We start from the raw sequence: 21717 nt of genomic DNA, 5'->3' as shown, positions 1-21717 counted from the left end.
AGAATCGATACGAGGCCCAGAGAAATGGCTCGCCTTGACAAGATCGGTATATCTCGGGCTACGCAGAGCAGAGCAGAGCAGAGCAGAGCAGAATGGGGAGATATTGTATATAACAGCCAGCATCTTTTTCTTATATCCCGTCCATGTCCATTCGGAATAGCAATCAGCTTTCAGCCGGATCCGGTATGATCGCTCGCCATGAGAGGGAGTCAGAGAATACCGACAAGGCTAGCCCCTGAGATGGGCGGTATCGCCGGCTCCGGGGGGCAGCACAAGGGTCTGGGTGATAAGGAAGGTGTTCCCTTCTCCGACAAGACCGGGTCCATCTGACTCTTCCCGCCTCAACTGGGTTGCGGGTGTCACTCCAAGCGGAAACATTACAGGATAGTATCGGTGCGGTGTGATAGGATAGACGAGGCCTCAGAGTATCATAGTGGGCAAGGGAGCGACTCCTCTATACAAATACTCCTAGTTATCCCACAGGGCATCGTGGCTCTCGTTCCTTTCCCGCGGAAGAGGGCTGGTGCACTTCAGCAACCCTTTCATTATGTAAAAGTATTTAGGATAAGGGAGAGAGAGGAGAGAGGTGAGAGAGGTACTTCCTATTCACAATTTACTTTTCTGGGCTTGTGTACTTATTTTGGGAGTTAACCAACTTCTCATACTTGTTATACAGTACGATGTATGCTCCTAGGTCAACTTCTCTTCCTTCATATTGCTCCATTCCCCCCGAACATGGACATATCGTATGACATTGAATTCCCCAACTCAAGCAGGGTCCAGTTCCCAAGAATTGAACCCCCGGAAAGCCAATCCAAGTTTTCGAGTTCGGGATTCGAAGAGTCTGTGCATTCAGTGTGCTGTAGGACACCGCCGTCTTCGCTTGAGTTGACGGGTGCCTGCATCTCAAGGGGAGGATTATGTTGTCTGCTACTTTGCATCGACGCGCCGCGTTTCGGCTCCTCGACTGGCCAAGTGGCAAGTCTTTGCTGCCATGGCAACCCCTCCTCCGCCGATCTCTCAAGCATTCTCCGAACCTGAAGCACAAGGCTTTGGTAAGGGTGCATCTCCAATAAGCCAAGGACAGACCTGACCTGCCTCTCCGTCTGAGCCTTGTCCAGATGGCCCGGCCACCTGTTTGCAAGTTGGAGGGCTAAGACCACTGCAGAGCCGTCAGCAACTTTCCGCGGTAAATGAAACAAGTGGTCTTGGGGATTATGGAGATTACTGACGTGAGAATGTAAGCATCAAGGCAGAATATGTTGGCGCCCAGCGGAAGTGCCACCTGTAGGACTTGGAACGAGATACGACGTCGAGCTGGTCTGATATGGTCTCGGCTGTCCGGCGGACAACTTCGTCCATAACCGCCAGACATGGTGTATTCGCGTTCTTGTGTAATCGACCGAGAATGGTGCAGCAGATGGTGATTCTTGAATAGTTCTTTTGAGTGAGTAAGCTGATTCGATTAAGTGAGTCTTCGTCTACGTTGTATGCTAAATCCGGTCAGCGTATTCCTCCAGCCCTCCCAGATAGGGCGAATGGAGCAGATCTAAACAGTCTTTGTGTCCAATGTTGCGGCGGGAACGAGAAATACCTTTGAATCGGGTGTCCCAGTATTGGAACCATTCTTGAGCCTTCTGTTCGAACTCTTGCAGTATACTCTCAGAAATGGTGGACACCGACGTGGCACTTTCGAGTCTAGATTGAATATCACCTGGGAGGACATGTTAAATATCTCACCGAGAGAACACGCCGTGACTTACTGCGGAGTTGAACAATCTCAATCGTAGATATAAACCTCATGTCGCTTGGGTATGAGACAGGAAGGTCCAAATAGGGCCTCAATAAGGCTTTATCGAGTTCGCGAATGCGTGGTTTCCTTGCGGTGCCAACTGCAAGCTCACGCTCGATGTGATATAAGATGCACCACGTACGGGCCTTGCGGCTGCCAATGTGGAAGTTCCGTCTTTCGGTTATCAAGGGTTCCTCACCGACTAACTCGTGAAGTGCACAATCCAAGCCTAATTCCAGCGCCATTTGGTGAGCGTGGCCAATGGCAAGCCAGCTTTTCTCTGCATTTGCTGCAAGCAGTGTCATTGCTTGTACGGTCTCAAGCGTTGGATGCTCGAAGATGCTGTCGAATACCCAACGGCGCGCTTCTTGCAGACAAGCCTCTCGTACTTTTGTTTGCAGGTCTATAGAAGCTCCGTGTAGGATATGGGATGTCTGTTTCAGAGCAATGAACAAAATGGCGATGAGGCAAAAAGGCGACCGAGTCCGTAGAGAGTCGAAAGTATCCACTATGGGGTCAAACATTGGAATATATGGGTTACCGCCTTCAAAATAGCTGGGTTGAGAAGACAAAATTAATGTGGACACCTTGATGGAGGAGTACAGAATGCTTACGATGCGAAAAGAAATCGTGCCTGGCTTTCATCCTTGAATAGTTCTGACACTATGTCGGATGTTTCATCAGAAGGAGGTGCCAACATTCCCACTGATTCTGGCCAGGCTTGACCACGTTGGATACCGCTAGCGTCGTGGCTTACAGACCGAAGAGCGACATCTGAATGAGGAGACGTTGATTCCATGGATTGAACGGCGGTAACAGGGGCATTCAAATGGTGATAATGCATGTAGTCAGCCTCGGATTCTGCCCCGGAAGGAGCTTGATTGCGAGAAGCAGATCTCCCCGCACCCACTCGCCCTCGCATGGTGTGGTCGTCGTCCCGGACATGAAGAGGGGCCCTGAATCCTGGAGTAGACGGATTAGGTCCTCCTTCGTTGTTGCCGAGTTGACAGGAGCGAGAAATATCTGTTGGATCCTCTTGCTGCTGGCTCTGCGTAGGAGTCGAAGATGGTGAGATGAGAGGCCGAGTGGTTTCATTCTGGTCCAAGCTGGGCTCATCGGCGGGCTGGTTAGACGAACTCGGCGTTCGCAGAGAATGCGAATGATCGACCTGGCTTTCCTTTGCAATTTTGGAGACAGACTTCAGCTCTTCTCTCAATTGCTGGATTTCGCCTTCCAATTCCACCAGTCTAACAAAACCGACGAGGTTAGCGGAACCCAGCTAGATTTGGTGGAGGATGTTGGACATGCTTTCTTTTCTGAGCCCCGCTTACGATGCCGGGCGCCGCTGCCTTCCTATCTTCGAAAATGCATGGTAGCCCTGCATTGGTGCAGCGAGGACAGGGAGACTCCGGGCTTCCTGTGCACCTCATTTTTTGTCGCCGGCAAGTCCGGCATGCTTTGAGCCTGCGCCGAGGGGCTAGATCCAGAGGCGTTTCTGGCACATTTTGCGCTGACTGAATATTCTGTTCCATACTGCTGAAAGATAGTGATGTTGCTCTTTGTCCCTGTTCAGCGATGTTCAGTAAGCTGCTGGTCAAGGGTGGAATAAGAGACGCAGGGCCGATAGAATAAAACCCCCATTCGGACAACATGATATTGTTTGGAGGTTGGGGAAACCCCCGCAAGGCTTGGCCCGGTAAACCAACATGGCCGGATTATAGAGACCCTCCCGGACCCGGTCTTGTGTTTTCCGGTGTCTCTGCCGCGAGACAGCGGCTGGTCCAGCATCTGCTTGTCCGTTTCCAAAAGCCGGGGCCCCATGGGACACAGTTCTCCAGCAGTCCTGGACTGGCACCTCGGGTATAAGTAGACGAGGCGACTCAGCGAATGGACGGGGGGAGAATCTCTTCACATTAGACAGATATATCTCAATTGGGTGACAGCAGAAAAATCGCCATGAATAGTGACAAAATGCAGGATGCCCCTCCCAAACGTCGAGAGGTAATCTTGGAGCACGAAGAGACCGTTGGCGAGGTTCACTTGGTGAACCCGCTTCAGAGCCAGGCAATCGACCAGGTCGTGGTGAGTGTATACCATATACAACCTTTATATGACAAGACTCAGTAGATTGCAGACCAATGCCACTACGTTCGCCGCTCAGCATGGTTTGGAAGAGTATACACAGGCACTGCAGAAAGGAGCCCTGCTTGCTCAACATCATGGCGGTTTGTCACCAAAGTCTTGACCAAGATGGCACAGTTTTTGACTGTCTTCTGGCGCAGCCTTCAACAACCTCGAAGCTCTAACCGAGGAAGAGCGGAATATCTTGCAGCGAGAAGCAGAGCAAAGTGAGTGTGAGCGTTTGGGTGTTGGATGGTGCATATCGCTGACAGGCCCATAGAATGGCATCACCCCTCCGCGCTCTATCGGTTGATCATACTCTGCAGCATTGCAGCTGCTGTGAATGGCATGGATTTGGTTTCTATTAACGGTGCAAATATCTTTTTCCCCAAGCAATTTGGCATTGACGGGCCTGGGCGACAAACCTGGATCCTGGGCCTTGTCAATAGCGCTCCATACTTCTGCTGCACCGTGTTCAGTGTGTGGCTCACCGCTCCGCTCAATCGCCGATGGGGAAGACGAGGTGTCATGTTTGTGACTGCCTTCTTCTGCTTCGCTGCCTGCATCTGGTCCGCGTGCACAAATACATGGGTATGACTGTCATCCTCGAGGAATATGTGGAACTCAACTAACGCCTTACTCCAGTGGCATCTCATGATAGCACGGATCTTTCTTGGAATTGGCCTGGGCCCGAAAAGCGCAACATTGAGCGTCTATGCGGCCGAGTGTGCTCCTGCCAGGATCAGAGGTGCTCTGACAATGTGCTGGCAGATCTGGGTAGCGTAGGTCCCTTTTCCCTCGTCACGACCCACGAGGGGTATCTCACTCTCGGTAGCTTTGGAATTATGCTCGGAACGGCCTGCAACATCGCATTCTACCATGTCCCTGACCGCAGTGGCATTGTTGGACTGAACTGGCGTCTTATGCTCGGCATTGCCGGACTCCCAGCGCTTGTCGTGATGGCAGTTGTTTACACCAACCCTGAATCGCCAAGGTGGCTCATGCTCAAAGGCCGCTATCGGGAGGCCTTCACGAGCCTCCAGGCGCTTCGCGGCTCGGATATTCAAGCCGCTCGTGACCTTTACTACATTCACGTTCTCCTCGAAGAAGAATCCAAATATCAAGCCCACCAAAAGACCGTCCCCATTATACAGCTGTTTACAATTCGCAGGAATCGCAACGCTGTCATCGGTTCCAGCCTGGTAATGTTTGCGCAGCAGTACTGCGGCATTAACGTTATGTCCTACTACTCTACGAATATCTTCTCGCAGGCTGGCGCCAGTCCATCACACGCTCTTCTTGCATCATGGGGGTTTGGAATGCTGAACTTCATCTTTGCATTCCCCGCAGTGAGGACCATTGACACCTTTGGACGCCGGAAACTCCTGCTCTGCACCTTTCCGCTGATGACGATCTTCCTATTGATGGCTGCTGGGGGATTCTATGCTACCGATTCAACGACGAAGATGGCCGTTGTCGCCGTGGGAGTCTACCTCTACGTAATCGCCTACAGTCCGGGAGAGGGACCTGTACCGTTCGTCTATTCAGCCGAGGCCTTTCCACTGGCTGTCCGAGACGTTGGAATGAGCTTTGCAGTCTTCGTCTGTTGGGGCTTCAACTCGATTGTTGGATTGACCTTTCCATCCATCTTGGACAAGTTCACCCCACCTGGAGCATTTTTCTGGTATGCAGGCTGGAACGCGCTTCTGACCGTGGCGATTTATCTCTTTCTTCCCGAGACGAAGGCTTTGTCCTTGGGTACGTTTAGATCCCCCACCTTCTTTGCTGATCCGAAATAGCGTGCCTGTAATTCCATGGCGACACTGACGCTTGACGGCTCATTCCAGAAGAGTTAGACGTGGTTTTCGACATGCCAATGGCTACTCACGCAGCCTTCGTAAGAAGCACCTTCATTCATTGTCCTAGCTTCCATTGCTGACAAAGACAATAGCATATCCGCGCCATACCTAGCAATTTCAGGAGATATATCCTCCGACAAGACGTCCCGAAGAAGACGCTGTACTCATTCGAGGAAGAAAAGTAGGGAAGGGCGAGTTGCAAAGCTTTGGAAGTTGGAATGGTTACTCCGGGCCCTCAGTCTGGATCTCCACTACCTTCCACAGCCTTGAGCAAATGGTTCACCAGCTATGAAGAGGAGAGGGAATCGTAAACTAGTGTTGAAAGAACCTTCGTTGTGTAGCAATGATTTGAGTCTGCATCGAACATGTTCGGACTTGGAGATCTTGGAGATCGTGTGGCTAAGTTGGAAGGGCGGTCGAATCCCCGGCTGTGAGAGTTTCCATTGACCGGCTCCGAACTTTTCCGGCGTCATTGGGCGTACGCCCCCGAGTGTTGAACTGCTGTCCGCTTTTAAAAGCGCCATCTCCAAGAGTCCTCGTTGAATTTGATATCGCGAAAGAAACAAGAGGCTTTGAAGTTTACACGCATTCCTCCCAAAAAAGCCCAGCATGTCAGAGGCCACCAAGAAATTCCATGTTCTCTATATTGGAGCAGTACGCAAGGTCTTTCGATATCAAACTTCAGGGCTGAGATTTTTTTTTTTGTGGATATAGGGAAACATCACTTTCGGCAATGACAATGTTCTTTGGAACCACTCGCTACGGATCGAGACATACCTGGGTGCACAACTCGAGGTCGTTGGAATCGTCGATCCTTCAGTGGAACGTGTCAAACAGGTCCTCCTTCAGAAGTCCGGGTCCGCAGCGGCGGCCTGCTACACGAAAACAAAGCACTTTATGACCCTGAGAGAGGCCCAGGAGCAGTTGACTGACACAGCAACCCTGCCAGATCTCATTGTGTTAGCCACTCCTCCTCATTTTCGAGGAACTACGCAGCCTGGTCGCGACCTGGAAGTCCAAGTCGTCTCTGCTTTCGGGCCCGCACCGGGGCTGTTCGTTGAAAAGCCGGTATCAACGGCGCGACCCGTCCAAGTCTGGCCAGTCGCCAAAATAGTTCAGCAGTCAGGTAACAAGATTGCGGTCGGCTATATGCTTCGATACCTCAAGGTCGTGCAGAAAGCGATGTCTATTATACGCGATAACAACATAAAGGTTATGGCTGTTAACGCTCGATACAGCATGGCTTACTCCAAAGTGCGAAAGACGGACTGGTGGGACAAGGCAAAACAGTGCGGACCTATTGTTGAGCAAGCAACCCATTTCTGCGATCTCTGTCGATATCTTGGTGGAGAGGTTGATCTCGATACGGTCAGGGCTTGCGCGTTGGAACATTATGAGCCGGCTGGGAAGTTATCGAGCATGCTTGTGGACGAGTCCCAAATACCTGTTGAGGAGCGCATTCCTCGCGTAACAGCAGCATTTTGGTATGCCCCAAAAGGAGAATAGGATTTTCGAGCAACAGCTGGCTAATTGAAGGCAGGAAATACCAAGGTGGTGCAGTGGGATCACTTATGCATATAGTCGCACTGCACGGTATTCGATACTCTAACGAGATCGTCGTTGCCGGAGACGGCTTCCAGCTTCGTCTGGTTGATCTCTACAGCACCCCAACACTTTACGTCAGGTAAGTTGCCATAAACAAGACTGAATGGACTGGCATTTAGCGTGAGGCTCACGTCAGAGCCATAGCTCCATACGAGATCTATGAATTTGAAGGACCTGCTAACGTCAAATGCTTTCTCAACAGGACCCCAGCCTCGGAGCAAGAAGAGTCGTTCACCTTTCTCAATGACGATCCGTTCTATTCGGAGTTTGCAGGCCTGTTAGGGTCCCTCAGAGCTGTTCCTTGCCAGGAAGCTGCAAACGGTATAGACAGCGCGAAACAGGGCGTCCCGACTGCCTCGGCTGAAATCCTGTCCTCATACGAAGATGCATGCAAGACCTACGAGTTTACATGGAGGATCCGAGACGAAAGTGAGAAGCTAAGCGCGGAGTTTCGCCAAAATTGATCTCTTCCACGCTGCAACAATATAATCTGAGACTCTTCGCTCCATGGACAATGATCTAGATTTCTCGATTCGTAACTTCTGTGCATGAATCTCAACCGTGGCTCAATATTTCCCCTTTGGCTTAAGGAGACCCTCACGTTCCTGTGCAAGCAGTTCTCTCCGGTAATTGGTCAACAGGCTATCATGATCAGACTCTGCTACCAGGAAATAAGCGGCCATACTGTTACGAAACATCAGGCGGGTGCTTTGAATAATCCCTAGGTATGCGTCTCTAGTCGTAGAGTGACCGATGATGGGCGGGTTGACCGGCCATGCTTTCTCCCACTCCTTGACAGCCCCATCCCAGGATTTGTTCCAAAGCTTGAATCCAAATGTTGGCGGCCATCATCATTGCATCCCGCCGTGAGTAGCCGAAGCAACATTTCTGTCGTCCTCGGAAACCCCTTGGCCGGCAAAGTCAGCCATGCAGTGTCGAGAATGTCTGCGTTGCCACTAGTTATTCCCCACTTGGACCGGAAATGCGTCTAAAGCGGCACCGGCGGGCGGCTTGAGGGGAATGTAGTGGGAACATGACCGCCGCTAATACGAACATGGAAGTATGCACAGCGACAAAGTCGCGCCGCGCCTCAAGGCTGCAGAGCTGTGGATTCCATACCACGTATCAGGCCGTACAGCCAGGCTCAATTTGTTTTCCACTGTAGTAGAAATTTCTATCAAGAACACCGCTTTGGGTCCCATGTAGGAGCTATGCACTTGACATATCGTAGGGTGGCAACGACGTATTGTTCATTCCGGTTTTCAATACGGAGTGCCGCGCACGTGGTCAGAGTCTCACGCAACCCCAACTGTTCTCGGGCGATAGGGATTCCAACGATCCAGGGTCGATGGAGTGCACCGGGTGGGGAGGTGTGTATTTGTTTCCGGCGGTTTCAGAATTCAAGACAAAGATAGCAAGGTCTGAGGCTCTGCAAACCTTCAACAAGTTGACATGGTACACTGCTCCCACTGCTGAGAGTTAGCAGTGTGTTATAACAGTCTGATCATCAGCCGACTCACCACCTTCTCCCCACGTCGTCGTGAGACTCTCGCCGTCGAAACACGTGCTGTCGTCAAACTTGGGTTGCGCAGCCATCGCTCTGTCTCGACTACATTCGTGTCGGCGTGAATGTCCAGAAGATGAGCACAAGTCACGAACTTGTCCCCACTCAGCCAGAAACCTGACATTGTCACCTCTTTGTGGCTCAGCGTGCCCGAGTCATTGGATTTGGGATACACATCGCAATACAACTTGCTAGCGGCGAGCGCAAATTGGCCGATAAAATCCAGAGCCTTGAGTGATCGGCATGTGTTCTGGAGTTATACAGAGCAGAGGGTATGGTACATACAGCATCAAGTTCTTGCCGCCAATCTGCTAGATGATTCACGTGTTCGAAATCTGTTTCGTCATTGATGAGAAATTTGCCGCTGTCGTCGACTGCAAATGTTTTGCGCCAACGTTGCAGGTCCCCGTCCCAACACGGGCCACCCATTGAGTCGGACGGAGGAGGCTTTGCAGGTACTCGAGGACCGTCTCCGTAACCAGCAGGTACTTAGGATCCATCGTGGTCAGGGTCAACAGCGATCGAATCATCAAAGGTCCCTGTCCCTCAGCGGAACTTGAAGGGCTTGAGATATGTCGCGAAACACACCTCTATACCTGTACCTAAGGTCCATCGAACTTATCGAGTCGACGGACACCTCTACATCTAGATGGAATATATCTAAGGCGACACCCTGCAAGCGTTATGGGTGGGCGACGTCCTATCGAGTGATGAGAAGTAGGCCATTATTCGATAGATAGCTGATTACTCGGTACATTGGCAACTTCGACAGCTCGACCCGCCACAAAAGGGAGTCGTTGCCTCATCAGAACTTGGACAATGTTTCGACGTCCGAGTAGGGTACCGCCCCTTTAGCCCTTTCAACAACATTAATTCGTTCCATTCGTTTCTACGTGGCAATATCCCGCTCGAGAACTGTTCCCAAGTCTTCGGCGAAGTTGTCACGCGGTTTTATACCCGCCAATACAGAACCTGCTTCGCTCACGCCGATATCTGCCCTCGCATTCTCGTCGTGCGTAACTACAAGATTGTTGCCGTCATTGATTGGCAATTCGCCGGATGGTATCCGGAATATTGGGAATACACAAAGGCGCACTATGCATATTGCAATGCGGACTGGCGGGTCAGGTTTGAGGAAGGCGTAGCTCGATACGACGACGAGTTGGTTGCAAAACGCGCTCTATGGCAACAATTAGATGAACCAGGAATGTTGTACAGTTAGAATCTGGCAATCTGCAGTCCGTTCGCAAGGATTCGCGGGTACTCATACCAAGGCATCGCCCTCGAAAAGCGTTGAAATCGACTCCTGTCCGCATAAAGGTGCAGAACACCATGAAGGACTGCATCAACTGACGTTCAAGAAAATCCCCTTCAGTTTGGGGCTCCCAGAGATTTTTGAGAGACATTGCCGCAATCAAGGGATCCGGCAACCCGGAAAGGCCGGACGCCGGGGCGCCTTGGGAACAAACCTGGCTCAGCCCAAATTTGATACTTGTGTGTGCCCGGCCGAGGTCGTGTACCGAAGAAGTCGGAAACAGTTCGAGCAATGCACATGACTTTGCATGTCTTTACGCGACACGAATTCCCGACATTTGGGAGTTTAGTGTCTCAAAAGTCTGTTGGCATCTTCTTTATATCGGGGTGCCTATTTCGACCCAAACGCACATAACGCCGCACGTTTCTTCGCTTTCGGCCGCAGCCATTGACTCCGGACTGCAAATATGTTACCGCTTCGCAAAGACCTAGTCCCTCGCAAGGGCCAACCGCCTGGAGCTGCTTGGATCTGGGGCGAGGAAGACGAGGTTCGGAAACCATCATCTATCACGAACCTCAGAGGCACGTACTAACTGAATTATCCGCAACACAGCTCGGGCGGCTCAATCTCCTTACACCCGAAAGAATTCTGAATGCAATGAAGGAGGCGACACAGGGCCGAGTCGTGAACCTCAAGTAAGTCTCGTTGGCTACGGCCAGTGAGGGATACTTCTTCCCTTGGCCAACCTTTGTTGACTGTGATATGGATCACACACAGTCTCCCCTTGGACCAGCCCTCTCCACCCATGTACGGACGGGCCGCCTTTGAGCACAGACTTACGCAGGTTGCGCCTCATGCCTTTGACGAAGTCTATGTGGTCAATCCACAGTCAAGTTCACAGTGGGACGGATTCCATCATGTGAGTCCCATGGACGCTGAGCCTGTTACCTGGGGCGGATGCAGACGAGCTAACCCGCTGACGGCTTACTAGTTCTGTCATGTCCCGTCTGGCTATTTTTACAACCAGGTGAGCTTCAGAGATCCCGGGACCAAGGGGAGAGGGAAGGCGGGGCCTCCATCAAGTCGCACATTCTTACCAGGATATTACCCTAGGTGTCCGCCAAAGATATATACAAGGGCGGTCCGAAGCTCGGCGTGCAGGCGTGGGCTACACATGGCATCGCCGGCCGCGGTGTGCTGCTCGACTTCGGCAGGTACGCCCAAGCCAACGGTCTTCAAGTCAAATACTTTGACAACTACAAGATCTCCCACCAGACCCTGGTCGAGGTGGCAGCCAGTCAAGGCATGAACCTGAAGCCCGAGAGCATGGGCGGCGATATTCGCGTCGGGGACATTCTCCTCGTCCGCACGGGATTCCTGGAGCACGAGTCGTCCTTAAGCGACGAGCAAAAGGCGAAGATGCACCTCCGGCGGCACGAATTCACGCCCAACGACGGCCAACGCTACATCGGGCTCGAGCAGAGCGAAGAAATGCTCGACTTTCTGCACGATTCGTACTTTGCCGCCGTGGCCGGAGACCAGCCTGGATTTGAGGCCATGCCGTCGGACGCTGGTATGTTATTGTTTGAGGGGGTTTTCAATGATCCCGGCTGTTTTGCCATGACACAGCTGCGAAAGAGGATTCATGGCTAACAGATTGAATCATACACAAAGGCTTCTACCTGCACGAACACCTCCTGGCGCTCTGGGGCTGTCCGATCGGCGAACTCTGGGACCTCGACGCTCTTGCCTCCTGCTGCGCGGCCGACAAGAAATGGACCTTTTTCTTGGCCAGTGCTCCCAACAATGTCCGAGGTAGATCATTCTCACCAAGTCGAGTGGTAATCTCAACTGACAAAATTAGGCGGTGTTGGTAGTATGGCCAATGCGATCGCCATACTGTGAGGGACAAAAGAAGGCAGAGCATTGCGGTAGAAGCACAGGAAAAGCAGTGATGGCAAAACAATCAATTCTAGTTCATGAATTCTGTCACGGCGCAGGTTGCGGCGCACTACTTGCACCAGCTGACACGCCAGAAATTTCTTTTATCACCAGGGAACCGTACCGAGAATGCTCCCTTCATCATGCTTGCTTTCTAATGTAGATTTCCTCGAAAAGCACCCGGCAGCAGCTGCATGCCAAATGCGACCGAATGAATTCTTCCCATGGCCCATGAATTATCGTCAAACCCAATTTCCAAGCTCATCACCAACTACCCGCTCTGCTGTTCCTTGACAAGCGAACCACATCTCCATCACCATCCCGTGTACCCTCCGTCGACTAACAGATCAGCCCCCGTGACGTACGAGCTTGCATCCGACAGGAGAAAGACAATGGGCCCTCTGTAATCCTCCGGCGCGGACAGCCGCTTCAGCATCTTCTCCTCGGTCCACAAGTGGTCAAAGTTGCTGTTTGAGAGCACACGCCCGCGGTCATCGGGGTGCGGATGACGCCGGGGCTGACCGAGTTGACTCGGATCGAGGGCCCCGCGTCGTCGGTCGAGGAGCCCCATTCGGACGCCAGGTTGCGCGTGAGCTGGTGCACTGCACTCCGGCCTTGGAGGCCGCGTACGCCGCGTTGGGTGTGCCCTGCCAGAATCCAAAGAGGACAGCCACATTGTCAGCCCTCATGTGTGTGTCTCTCTCTCTGCCGCGGTGGTGTCATTGGAGAAAAGGATGGTCTTTGTAGGGAAAATGAAAATGCAGCACACCTTGTTGACCACGTATCCGCTCATGCTCGCGATGAAGACAAAACTGGCAGAGAAATTGTGCTTCTTGACCAGCTGCGCCGCTGCCTGCGCACATATCAGCGTCCCGACGAGGTTGACTTCGATGATCCGCTTCGCGTCCTCGACGGGGAAGTTGATGGACGGGCCAACCCAGCCGATCGCGGCGCAGTTGACCAGTCCGCGCAAGGGGTATCGGGCGGCGGCGACGGCGTCTTCGAACGCAGCGTAGGTCGACTCGAGGTTGGAGATGTCGCATTGGTAGTAGGCGACGACGGTCCCGCTCTTCTCCGCGGCTCTGTATAGGTCTTCTAAAGGCACCGGCGTTAGGTATTTGCAGCCATGTTTGGTGTGGTGGTCTGTCGCGAAGCCATACCTGTGTGAGAAGCCTTGGGCTCCGCGTCGCGGTCGATAGCAATCACGTCAGCGCCGGACTGCAAAATCGCCTTGGCCACCACGACGCCCATCCCGCCCATGGCGCCGCTTACTGTATTTAGGGTAAGTGCTCGCTCTTGCAGAAGATGTGGTATGGCAGGAAATGGACAACATTATTGATCCCACATTTCTGTCTTGTCACATACCGATAATTGTTCTGTGGTCGAGCGAAAAGAGGTCTCTGGTTGAGTCGCTTTCTGGGCCCTGCTGCCCGTTTGTCGCTTGCTCGACAAAGGGTTCTTTGAGATCATGTTTCTTGTAGAACCGTGGATCAAGGAGGAGAAAAGTGTTTTGTGACACCGAAGGGGAGAGGGAGGTGGTGGTGTTAGAGAGCTGCTTTTGGTCCTGCAGTATGAATGCAGTATGAATGCAGTTTGGCCTAGAAAGAGGCTGAGAAAGCAAGAACAGTCATACACTCACTGCTTCTTCCAGCCTGTATTTTTGGGTCTCTCCATTGTAGTTGCCGAAGTAGACCCAGAGCACCATCGGCTAAGATGTGACACCACGAAGAGGTGCCCCTGTGACGCAGAGGTGTCAGAAGCTTGGTAAGTCTTTGGTGACCTATACACTCGTCCTGGCACATTGATGAGTGTAGTGGTCGATACTTATCGCCAGAATCAGCCACCAAAAATGCCCTGCGAAGTGCGAAAGGCACACAATCTCAAGCAGAACCATCAGAGTCGTGGCTGTATTTTTGGAGGCTTGTAAGTTGCGTCGCCTATTGAGTTCTGCTCTCATAACCGAGGGACGGCTTGAGGAGCAGGCAGCGTCCACTGGGAAGGAGCAAGTTGTCGACAAGAAAAGGCCAAAAAGACGTTGTGCAAAACCTTTTCTTTGTAGCTGAAACCCTCGCTTGTACTTCGCTCTCCCACTAAGTGAATGCAGTAACCTGATGGACAGAGAGACTGAGAGGCGTTTGCTGTCAGCAGTAACTTTGACAGTACCATCGTAGCGACTGCCCACTCTCACCTCCTCCATGCTTCCCTTCTAGTCCCAGCTGCTTGAATCCCTACCAGTATGTATGTCATCACTTGTTGGTGTTCAAGTCTCGTGATCCCCAGGTTTGTCTTGGTGGACGCGACAAGGCGAGCCGAGACCAACATATTGCAATTCCGCCTTGCAGGATGTAAGGGGTGCTGACAGCTCATAGTCTTCAAAGAAGCATGACTTGGATGCGATCTAGAGCCCGGCGCACGCGAGAGCTGGAGCGATTACATCTCGATTTATCGTGATGCCGAGCGCGATCCAAAGCTCTTCGACGAAGCTTTTACTTTCTCCGCACAGGTACTCAAGCATCTAGCCTACCGTCCAGAAACTCACCCTCGGGTGATGAGGGACGTAGAACGAGCCTGCACGACGGTCTTGCTCTTTCGTCCCAAAGCTGCCTCATTCTTCGGGGCGAACTCGGTTCCAAGCACAACAACTCTGAACTACTCGATCAAAAACGACGCTCAAAGCAAATCCCAAATCGTCGAAGCCGCAGCAGCGCACAGATCGAGACGGGACATTCTACAAGGCATTGGACAAAGTCATTCCCAGATCCCGTACACAGGTCTCACGGAGTCAGTCCGGTGTTTCTCTTGCTGCTCAATGGGACATTTGTATTCGTCCCAAGCTCGCGAAATGTATGTATCAACAAGCTACTTCCCGTCAGACACTGTAGTACTGGCAAAACTCTCCAGTTTTCAAGCATGGCGTCATTTGCGTTTCATATACTCCGAGAAGCAGCATTGCTGGCCGTGCCTTTGCCGCGGATGGCCGGCCTCTGGACCTTTTCATTGACTACCGGTCCATCATTCCTGCTATCTTATTGCCAGAGGACAGCATCAGCCCCTATAGTATTAGTTTCGACTGATTGTGCGAGCATGCTCAACAATTTACAGCTTCACAGCCCTCCGCCCGTTTTGCATTGCTTCGTCTGTGGTCGACACCTTATTTTTACCCAATTATGCTTCACTGGGATGACCGCCCAAACCACGCCTTTTTTGACCTGACATGCCTTACTCGGAACATAGTGTTCACTTCCAAATGACCAACAGATTCAAACCCTTTATGGACAAGTTTGATCGCGGAAAGAAACTCCAGATCCGTAAGGATGTTGTTCTTGTGCTAGGAAAAAATGAAGACGGGCTCTTGAAACTCGCATCTGCAGCCACATTCATCATGCAGACGCGACCTTGGTGGATGGAGTTCGATTTCTGCAAAAGCTTTGTCAGGATCGATGTCGAGTTCTTGAATGGTTTGAACGAAACTTGGTGGGCCTGAGGATCTTCATACACGGCAAGGCACCATATGCTTCAACTTTTCTCTTGTCGAAATTAGCGTTCCGCATCACTAGCTGTCAAAGCTTCCACGCCCCTGGGACTACCACCTCCTGTACCTATCCTATATTAAGAATACCTTGCTGAAGAGAATGAGGCCATAGGTCGGACATATCGCACTTCATTCACTCATATAGCTGAAGCCCCAAGCGTAATATCGGCATTCTTAACATTCCATTTCCATTTGTATTGCTGGCAGAGCTAGTTCGCTTCAGCTCATCTCCTCGCCAAAAGCGATTGAAGTCTCCTCTGATTTGAGTCAAGACTGCGTCAGGGGAGGGAAAGGGAGTTTTGTTGAAGTGCAAACAGTGCAAACAGTGCAAACAGCGCAAATAACTTTCAAATAGCGCTAGTACGTTTACGGAAATCCTTGGCGGACAGTGACTTCAACTTGGGTTTCTGCTGCCTTCGCGTCTTGTTTCTAGTCACCGATTCTTCCATGAACACTGCGTGACCTTCAGAAAATCTTGAAATCATTCTTTCGGAGAGCACACGCTTCACTACGTGGAAATACTCTACCATCACCATTTTCTCGGAGAAACTGGATCTAGATGAACCTTAACACACCACTCCCTTCGATCCGTCACCCAAGATCAGTCTGCCACACAACCGAACGCCACGCCTCTTATCCCAACGACGGAAAAAAAAGATTTTGGCAGAGTAACGCGTGAAAACTACGGGAATATTTGCTCCGCCACAAGGATCCGTGTTTCTCCCGCGATCCTTCGCGATGGCTGCGATCCCCTCGTTTGCCTTTCCTGACATGGATGTGTCGCAGCTCGATGACAAAATGGATGTAGCATCGTCCCCTTTTCGACAGCCTGACGATATCGACATCGACCTCGATTCTGTCCGTGAACCTTCCGTGATTGGGTCCCCCCACGACGACATGGTCGATGACCCTGTGGGACCTCTCGACACCGAACTCGATGTAATGGAAGACCAGTTTGATGAGACGTTGCCAGATGATGATATGAAAGATGAACAAAACACATCTATGCTAACAGAACAACCCGACCTGGACTACAACATGGATGGTTCTATCGAGGAAGTTCAAGGTGATGAAGATGAGGATATCTTATACGAAGACGAGGAAGACATCACTGCCGCTGTACAAGATGTTGAAGTAGTTGACGAGTACAACGAACCTGAAGGGCAACCGCAGCCCTTTCAAGAGGTGGAAGCAGATGTCATCTCCGAAGAGACTGGGGAGCGATTCGAACAAGAAAATCATGCCGATATAGATACTAATCAAGATAAGGGTCTTGCCGACGTCGCAAGGGCCTCTCTACCAGCACAGGGCGCGGCTCAGGAACAAGGAGAGACCCACGCTCCAAACACCGAGACACCGAATACATCCACGGAATACGTGGCTGGCCAGGACAGGGAAAACCAAGCTACCGAACAGACGCAAGCTGAGCAACACGATGATGGTGCCGAACTCCTCGAACAACGTCCAGAGGCTGAAGCTGAGGCTGAGGCTGAGGCTGAGGCCGAGCCCGAGCCCGAGACTGATACTCTCCACCGCGAGATAGTCAGTGGTCCAGAGACTGACGTCCAGACAAGAACCGAAACAAGCGAACCGGCGCCGCATGATCAGTACGAGGAGACAGCTAAGAACGAAGCTGACAGTGCAGCTCTGAGTGTTCACCCTGTCACCCTTGTCTATCTAGAAGAGGAAATGTCGCTTTTCCCTCCTATGCTCGGCGACGCCTCGAGTGTGTATTTCCTTCCTGATGCCTCATTAGCCTTTGAGCCCCTGGACAAATTGCTCGCAGCATGCCGTGAGATTTTGACTGGCACGTTGGATCATCATGATGAGCTTGTGCTTGACGTGCCCGGCTTAGGTCTGCACATCTGTGAGGACTCCAAATACGCTACTCAAATTACGCTTTCTCAAATCCTCGATGTCTACTTGCACCTGTGTAACAATAACGGAGGCGAGGTGATCCAACCTCTATATTGTCACTTGAGCAGCCGTGTGAGCCTTGCGTCGCAATACGCCTACCTCTGCTCTGCAGGAGCCGAAGGAAAGACGTATGCTGAAATTGCTGCTGATCATTCGGAATCTCCGGAGGTGGATGGTGATGGTGCAGAAGAATCCATTGAAGATGGTCAAGATGAAGGCGATCACTCACCTACCAAAGAGGAAATAGAAGCAGTGACAGAACGCACAGACATTCAAGCATTGACTGCCGCCGATGACACAGACACCCTTGATCAGAAAGAAACCGCAGAGGATGAGATCTTTTCTGACCATGCCACCCGGGATAGTGTACCCACAGCTAGCGATGCGGATCGTCCCGAGGCCTTTGCAGCCACAGCAGAGCCCGAAGCAACTGAACACGCCGCTTTGCTTGCTGATGCCGACCAAGAAGAGGATGGTGAGCCAGAGGACGTGTATGATGAGACACGAGAGCCTGAGGCCAGTGGAACTGAGCGGGAGCTGCGCCCTAGTAGTCAAGATCAACCAGGTGATGATCAAGAGCATGAGACCAACAGCTCACATACCGTGGAAGGCGATGTCGCTGAGACGGACTTCGAGAATATCGAAGGCGCAACTCGCGAGGCAGAGGATTCTGGGCAATCAACCGAGGAAGCAGAAGATCTTTTTCGACATGAAGATGAACCCGAGCCGGAATCCAGCTACAAATCTTACGGCGATCAAGAGTTCCTCATCGCTCAAGATGAATTTGGCGATGGTGTGCCGGAAGACATCACCGCGATCAAGCAGAATCAAGACCAAGTTGCGACGTTACCAACTACAGATGACACGGACGCGTCTCTGCTTCCCAAAAATGCTGAAATAGTGGACGAAGACTCCTCGCACCAAGCTTCAGCCGCCGAAAACGTCGATCTGGGCAATCTCAGTCCTCCCATGACTCCCGTCAAAGGCAAGCAAGCGAAGCGAAAGGCAGAAGAAGATGATGAGCTTTTTCTCGATCTTGATACGCCAGATCCAAAGCGTCGAAGACCTTCATGATCCTTCACGTCGACAACTTCCGTTGTTCCCCGACTTTACTCGACGAAGACTGGCGGTCACAGCAAATGCGCCGACAATGCCGGATACGCGCTCAACGAAATCTTGGGACAATCTTGGGACGCTGGCCAAATCACGTCCACCATTACTAATCACAGCAGAGTCTAACCTTCTAGGTTCCCACGTAGGATCCCTTCCATTTCCCCAGTGCCCACTACGACGTCTTACTTGAGCGTTCGCCAACACTCAAAAGCTACTGTACGGCAGTAAAATTTTCCCTTTATTCCCCTGTGCCACTAACCATAGTTTTGTTTTTGAAATTCACCGTTCAGCCTTTCAGCTTGGAATTTTCATCAAGACCGATTCGACGTTCAACCCTGACCTGTTATGCAAGGTGTCTTGACAACTTGAAATCCAAAGGTCGATTGGGAGGAACATGTACAATGACACCATCGAAACTTACCGTGACTGCAATGGCTGGGTGGGTGGGTTTGCAGTTCACTGTAAGTTACCAGAGGCGGAGAGAATGAGATATGAGCTCGTGCTTGGAGCAGCGCTGTGTGGGAGAGGGGAGAAGTCATGTTTTCATTTTGCTGCCGTGTTGTTGTTGTGGCACTGCGCTGGAAGACAGCAGGCGTGCTTTGGCTTTCAGCTTGTTCTTGACCAAGGGGGAGACGGGGGCAAGCAATGTGTTGTACTGGGCAACAGGAATGTGTTTTTGAGCTGGTTGATCTGCTGGATTTCTCAGATATGCTCGGTGGCTGCTCAGTCGATGAACTTGTACAAGTATTCTAGGTCACACTTGTTTCTGCTATCACATGTGAAAGCCGCAGTGCGCAGTAAGATATGTTGTCCCCATAAATCATTCTAGCGCCACTGGCATTGGCTTTGACCCCGGAAATGGGAGTTTTGTGCAGTTTGTGAAGCGCATAATGTGGTCCATGTGTATCGGGCATGTGAATCGAAGAACGTTGTGGAAAGGTCCGAAAAGGGAAACGTTATCAGCCAATCAGTGTTTAGCGATTTCGCAGCATCGATATCGCGTCGGTGCGTATTCGGAGCATAAAACCCAGTCACTCCCTCTCCGCCGTCCCAACTTGGGAACTTGCTCAACCCTGGTACTCGGGTGCTCGTATACTTGCTTACTTGCTCATCTACTTGCTCACCTACACATGCATTCCTCATACATACACATATATATATTGTTATATTAGTCGCTGATGTTTGTTTTTCTTCTTCTTTCTTTCTTTCCACCCTTTCTTTCTCTCCCACTTCTCTCCCTCCTCCCAGAGCTATCTCCCAAATACTGCGGACTCTCTTTATACTCTGACTCAACTAGACAAGGTTCTAATGCAGACGGGCCTCCCGCGGATTATAAAGGTTGGATGAACGACATCGCGCATGGTCGTTTAAGCGGCGCACCCATCTTCTCCCTTGCATCAAATTCTTGAGTGGGCGCTGGACCCCTTGGTTTCATGAGAAACCCATCTCAAGCGTGGCTATCGACTGCGGCGGGCTTGGCGCCTACCACGACCTTCTTGTCTGACGCACCAAAGCCGCTCGACTCGCCGTCACTGTATCTCTCTTCAGTGACTGCGACGTTTGGAGCCTTGGACTTCACAAAGGGCCAGTGTCCCTTGATCTCCTTGAACCTCAGCAAGATGAAGCCAAGAATGACGACGATCCAGAAGACGTTGTAACTAATGACGCTGCCATAGGTGGCGCTGTTTTGCCAGCCCAAGAGGGCGTTGAAGATACCCCAGCCACCGCCGCCATTCAGCACCGGGTTGCAGCAGTTGACGTGCCAAACACTGGACCGGATATCATATGACCCGGGGCCCGAACCGTTCTCGGCAGCGTCACCACCGCTAGCCTTGTTGAATTCGTGTTGCTCGAAGTACCAGACGGCGCGAGAAAAAAGGCCGGCCGCGACAAGATACAGGAAGCAGGTGCTGGCAATGAGGAAGAACTGCAGGGGAGCCATGTTGCCGCCCTTGTAGATGATGAAGCCAACCAAGCAGCCAGCCGCGAGACCACAGACGGTGGGTAACGGGATCGAGCTGGCCGAGACGCCGAGACTCACACCTCCGATGAAGACGATGGCCTCAATCCCCTCACGCAGAATGGTGATGAAAGGGAGGAGGAACATGGCATACTTCTGCGCCCAATCCTTGATGCGAGTGCCGAGCTTGCCGTGCTTGTTGTCCTTGGCCTCAAGAGCCTTTGCAAGCTTGACTCTCCATTTGGCCTGCATCTTGGACACGCGCAGAAGAGCAGCACCCATGATTGCGATGATGATGGAGGCAAGGAGCGCAAAGATACCCTCCCAGAGGGCCTCGGCGTTACCCCAAGCGTCACTCCCAATGCCATAGAAGGCGCCGATCATACCACAACCGATGATCAGACATATCACGAACCCTATGAGGGTGCCGTACCAGACCTACAAAGCACCAAAGGTAAGGAACACATCACCGAAGGAGGTAGGGCCACCAACGTACCTGGTTCCGCAACTTCTTATAGACAGTCCTGTCTTGATCGGGGCCCAGCTGCTGCTTGAGGAAGGACAGCAGAACCGAGACGACGATGGTGGTCTCCAACGTCTCTCTGAAGACAATGAAAAACACCGGAACGGCGAAGACGTCAGGCATGGTTGCGGTTGGCTTGTTTCGGTGCTCTCAACTCAGGTAAGAATCCCTTCTCCCGTCCTGACAGACAGTACAACTTGCTGGCACCTATGGACTCTTGCGGTCTCCGGGAAAACAACAGGTAGGCAGAGGATAGAGGAGAAGATTGGGCGGACGATATCTGGGAGGACAGCATCTGATAAGATTATCTTCCTGGACCGGGGACATGGTGGGATCAGGTCATGAGTGACTTGCAAGGCAAGGGGTGGGTGCAGACTGCGTCCCGAACGCTCCACGGAAAACATCATTCGATGCCAAGTCTATGCCAAGCCGATGCCAAGGATGCCCAGACTGCGCCCAAAAAGTCTTCCACCTCGCCATGCTCGCGTCAGTCCACTCTTCCACTCTTCCGATGTCGCTCTCACACTGGTTTGCT

The 21717-nt window shown here is 51.8% G+C and overlaps 9 protein-coding genes across 9 annotated transcripts; 5 read left to right on the top strand and 4 right to left on the bottom strand.

Moving 5' to 3' along the window:
- Positions 1–710: 710 nt before the first annotated feature.
- Positions 711–2714, bottom strand: Z517_04459 (uncharacterized protein; the record flags this gene model as incomplete). The annotated part of the gene is made up of 5 exons (XM_013429788.1): positions 711–1162; positions 1233–1493; positions 1595–1714; positions 1764–2347; positions 2407–2714. The coding sequence occupies 5 exons, from the start codon at positions 2712–2714 to the stop codon at positions 711–713; spliced, it is 1725 nt and encodes a 574-aa protein (XP_013285242.1).
- A 1034-nt stretch (positions 2715–3748) lies between these two features.
- Z517_04458 (uncharacterized protein) lies at positions 3749–5957 on the top strand (the record flags this gene model as incomplete). Its single annotated transcript, XM_013429787.1, has 8 exons — positions 3749–3874; positions 3927–4017; positions 4075–4140; positions 4194–4504; positions 4559–4695; positions 4749–5671; positions 5761–5810; positions 5865–5957. 8 exons carry the CDS (start codon positions 3749–3751, stop codon positions 5955–5957), a joined length of 1797 nt encoding a protein of 598 aa, XP_013285241.1.
- A 424-nt stretch (positions 5958–6381) lies between these two features.
- Z517_04457 (uncharacterized protein) lies at positions 6382–7841 on the top strand (the record flags this gene model as incomplete). The annotated part of the gene is made up of 4 exons (XM_013429786.1): positions 6382–6426; positions 6487–7256; positions 7313–7456; positions 7580–7841. The coding sequence occupies 4 exons, from the start codon at positions 6382–6384 to the stop codon at positions 7839–7841; spliced, it is 1221 nt and encodes a 406-aa protein (XP_013285240.1).
- Positions 7842–8664: 823 nt separating this feature from the next.
- Positions 8665–9370, bottom strand: Z517_04456 (uncharacterized protein; the record flags this gene model as incomplete). Its single annotated transcript, XM_013429785.1, has 4 exons — positions 8665–8846; positions 8898–8986; positions 9037–9170; positions 9227–9370. 4 exons carry the CDS (start codon positions 9368–9370, stop codon positions 8665–8667), a joined length of 549 nt encoding a protein of 182 aa, XP_013285239.1.
- Positions 9371–10662: 1292 nt separating this feature from the next.
- On the top strand, positions 10663–12101 carry Z517_04455 (uncharacterized protein; the record flags this gene model as incomplete). The annotated part of the gene is made up of 7 exons (XM_013429784.1): positions 10663–10743; positions 10809–10891; positions 10974–11115; positions 11188–11223; positions 11310–11769; positions 11871–12011; positions 12061–12101. 7 exons carry the CDS (start codon positions 10663–10665, stop codon positions 12099–12101), a joined length of 984 nt encoding a protein of 327 aa, XP_013285238.1.
- A 349-nt stretch (positions 12102–12450) lies between these two features.
- On the bottom strand, positions 12451–13397 carry Z517_04454 (uncharacterized protein; the record flags this gene model as incomplete). The annotated part of the gene is made up of 4 exons (XM_013429783.1): positions 12451–12604; positions 12660–12784; positions 12907–13232; positions 13298–13397. The coding sequence occupies 4 exons, from the start codon at positions 13395–13397 to the stop codon at positions 12451–12453; spliced, it is 705 nt and encodes a 234-aa protein (XP_013285237.1).
- A 1954-nt stretch (positions 13398–15351) lies between these two features.
- Positions 15352–15621, top strand: Z517_04453 (uncharacterized protein; the record flags this gene model as incomplete). The annotated part of the gene is made up of 1 exon (XM_013429782.1): positions 15352–15621. One exon carries the CDS (start codon positions 15352–15354, stop codon positions 15619–15621), a length of 270 nt encoding a protein of 89 aa, XP_013285236.1.
- Positions 15622–16407: 786 nt separating this feature from the next.
- On the top strand, positions 16408–18660 carry Z517_04452 (uncharacterized protein; the record flags this gene model as incomplete). The annotated part of the gene is made up of 1 exon (XM_013429781.1): positions 16408–18660. The coding sequence occupies one exon, from the start codon at positions 16408–16410 to the stop codon at positions 18658–18660; it is 2253 nt and encodes a 750-aa protein (XP_013285235.1).
- A 1486-nt stretch (positions 18661–20146) lies between these two features.
- Positions 20147–21305, bottom strand: Z517_04451 (uncharacterized protein; the record flags this gene model as incomplete). The annotated part of the gene is made up of 2 exons (XM_013429780.1): positions 20147–21097; positions 21156–21305. The coding sequence occupies 2 exons, from the start codon at positions 21303–21305 to the stop codon at positions 20147–20149; spliced, it is 1101 nt and encodes a 366-aa protein (XP_013285234.1).
- Positions 21306–21717: the final 412 nt, after the last annotated feature.

The sequence above is a fragment of the Fonsecaea pedrosoi genome (assembly GCF_000835455.1).
Source record: "Fonsecaea pedrosoi CBS 271.37 unplaced genomic scaffold supercont1.3, whole genome shotgun sequence".
NCBI lineage: Eukaryota > Fungi > Ascomycota > Eurotiomycetes > Chaetothyriales > Herpotrichiellaceae > Fonsecaea > Fonsecaea pedrosoi.
The sequence above is the reverse complement of the archived record's forward strand: the minus strand, read 5'-3'. Positions and strand labels throughout refer to the sequence as shown.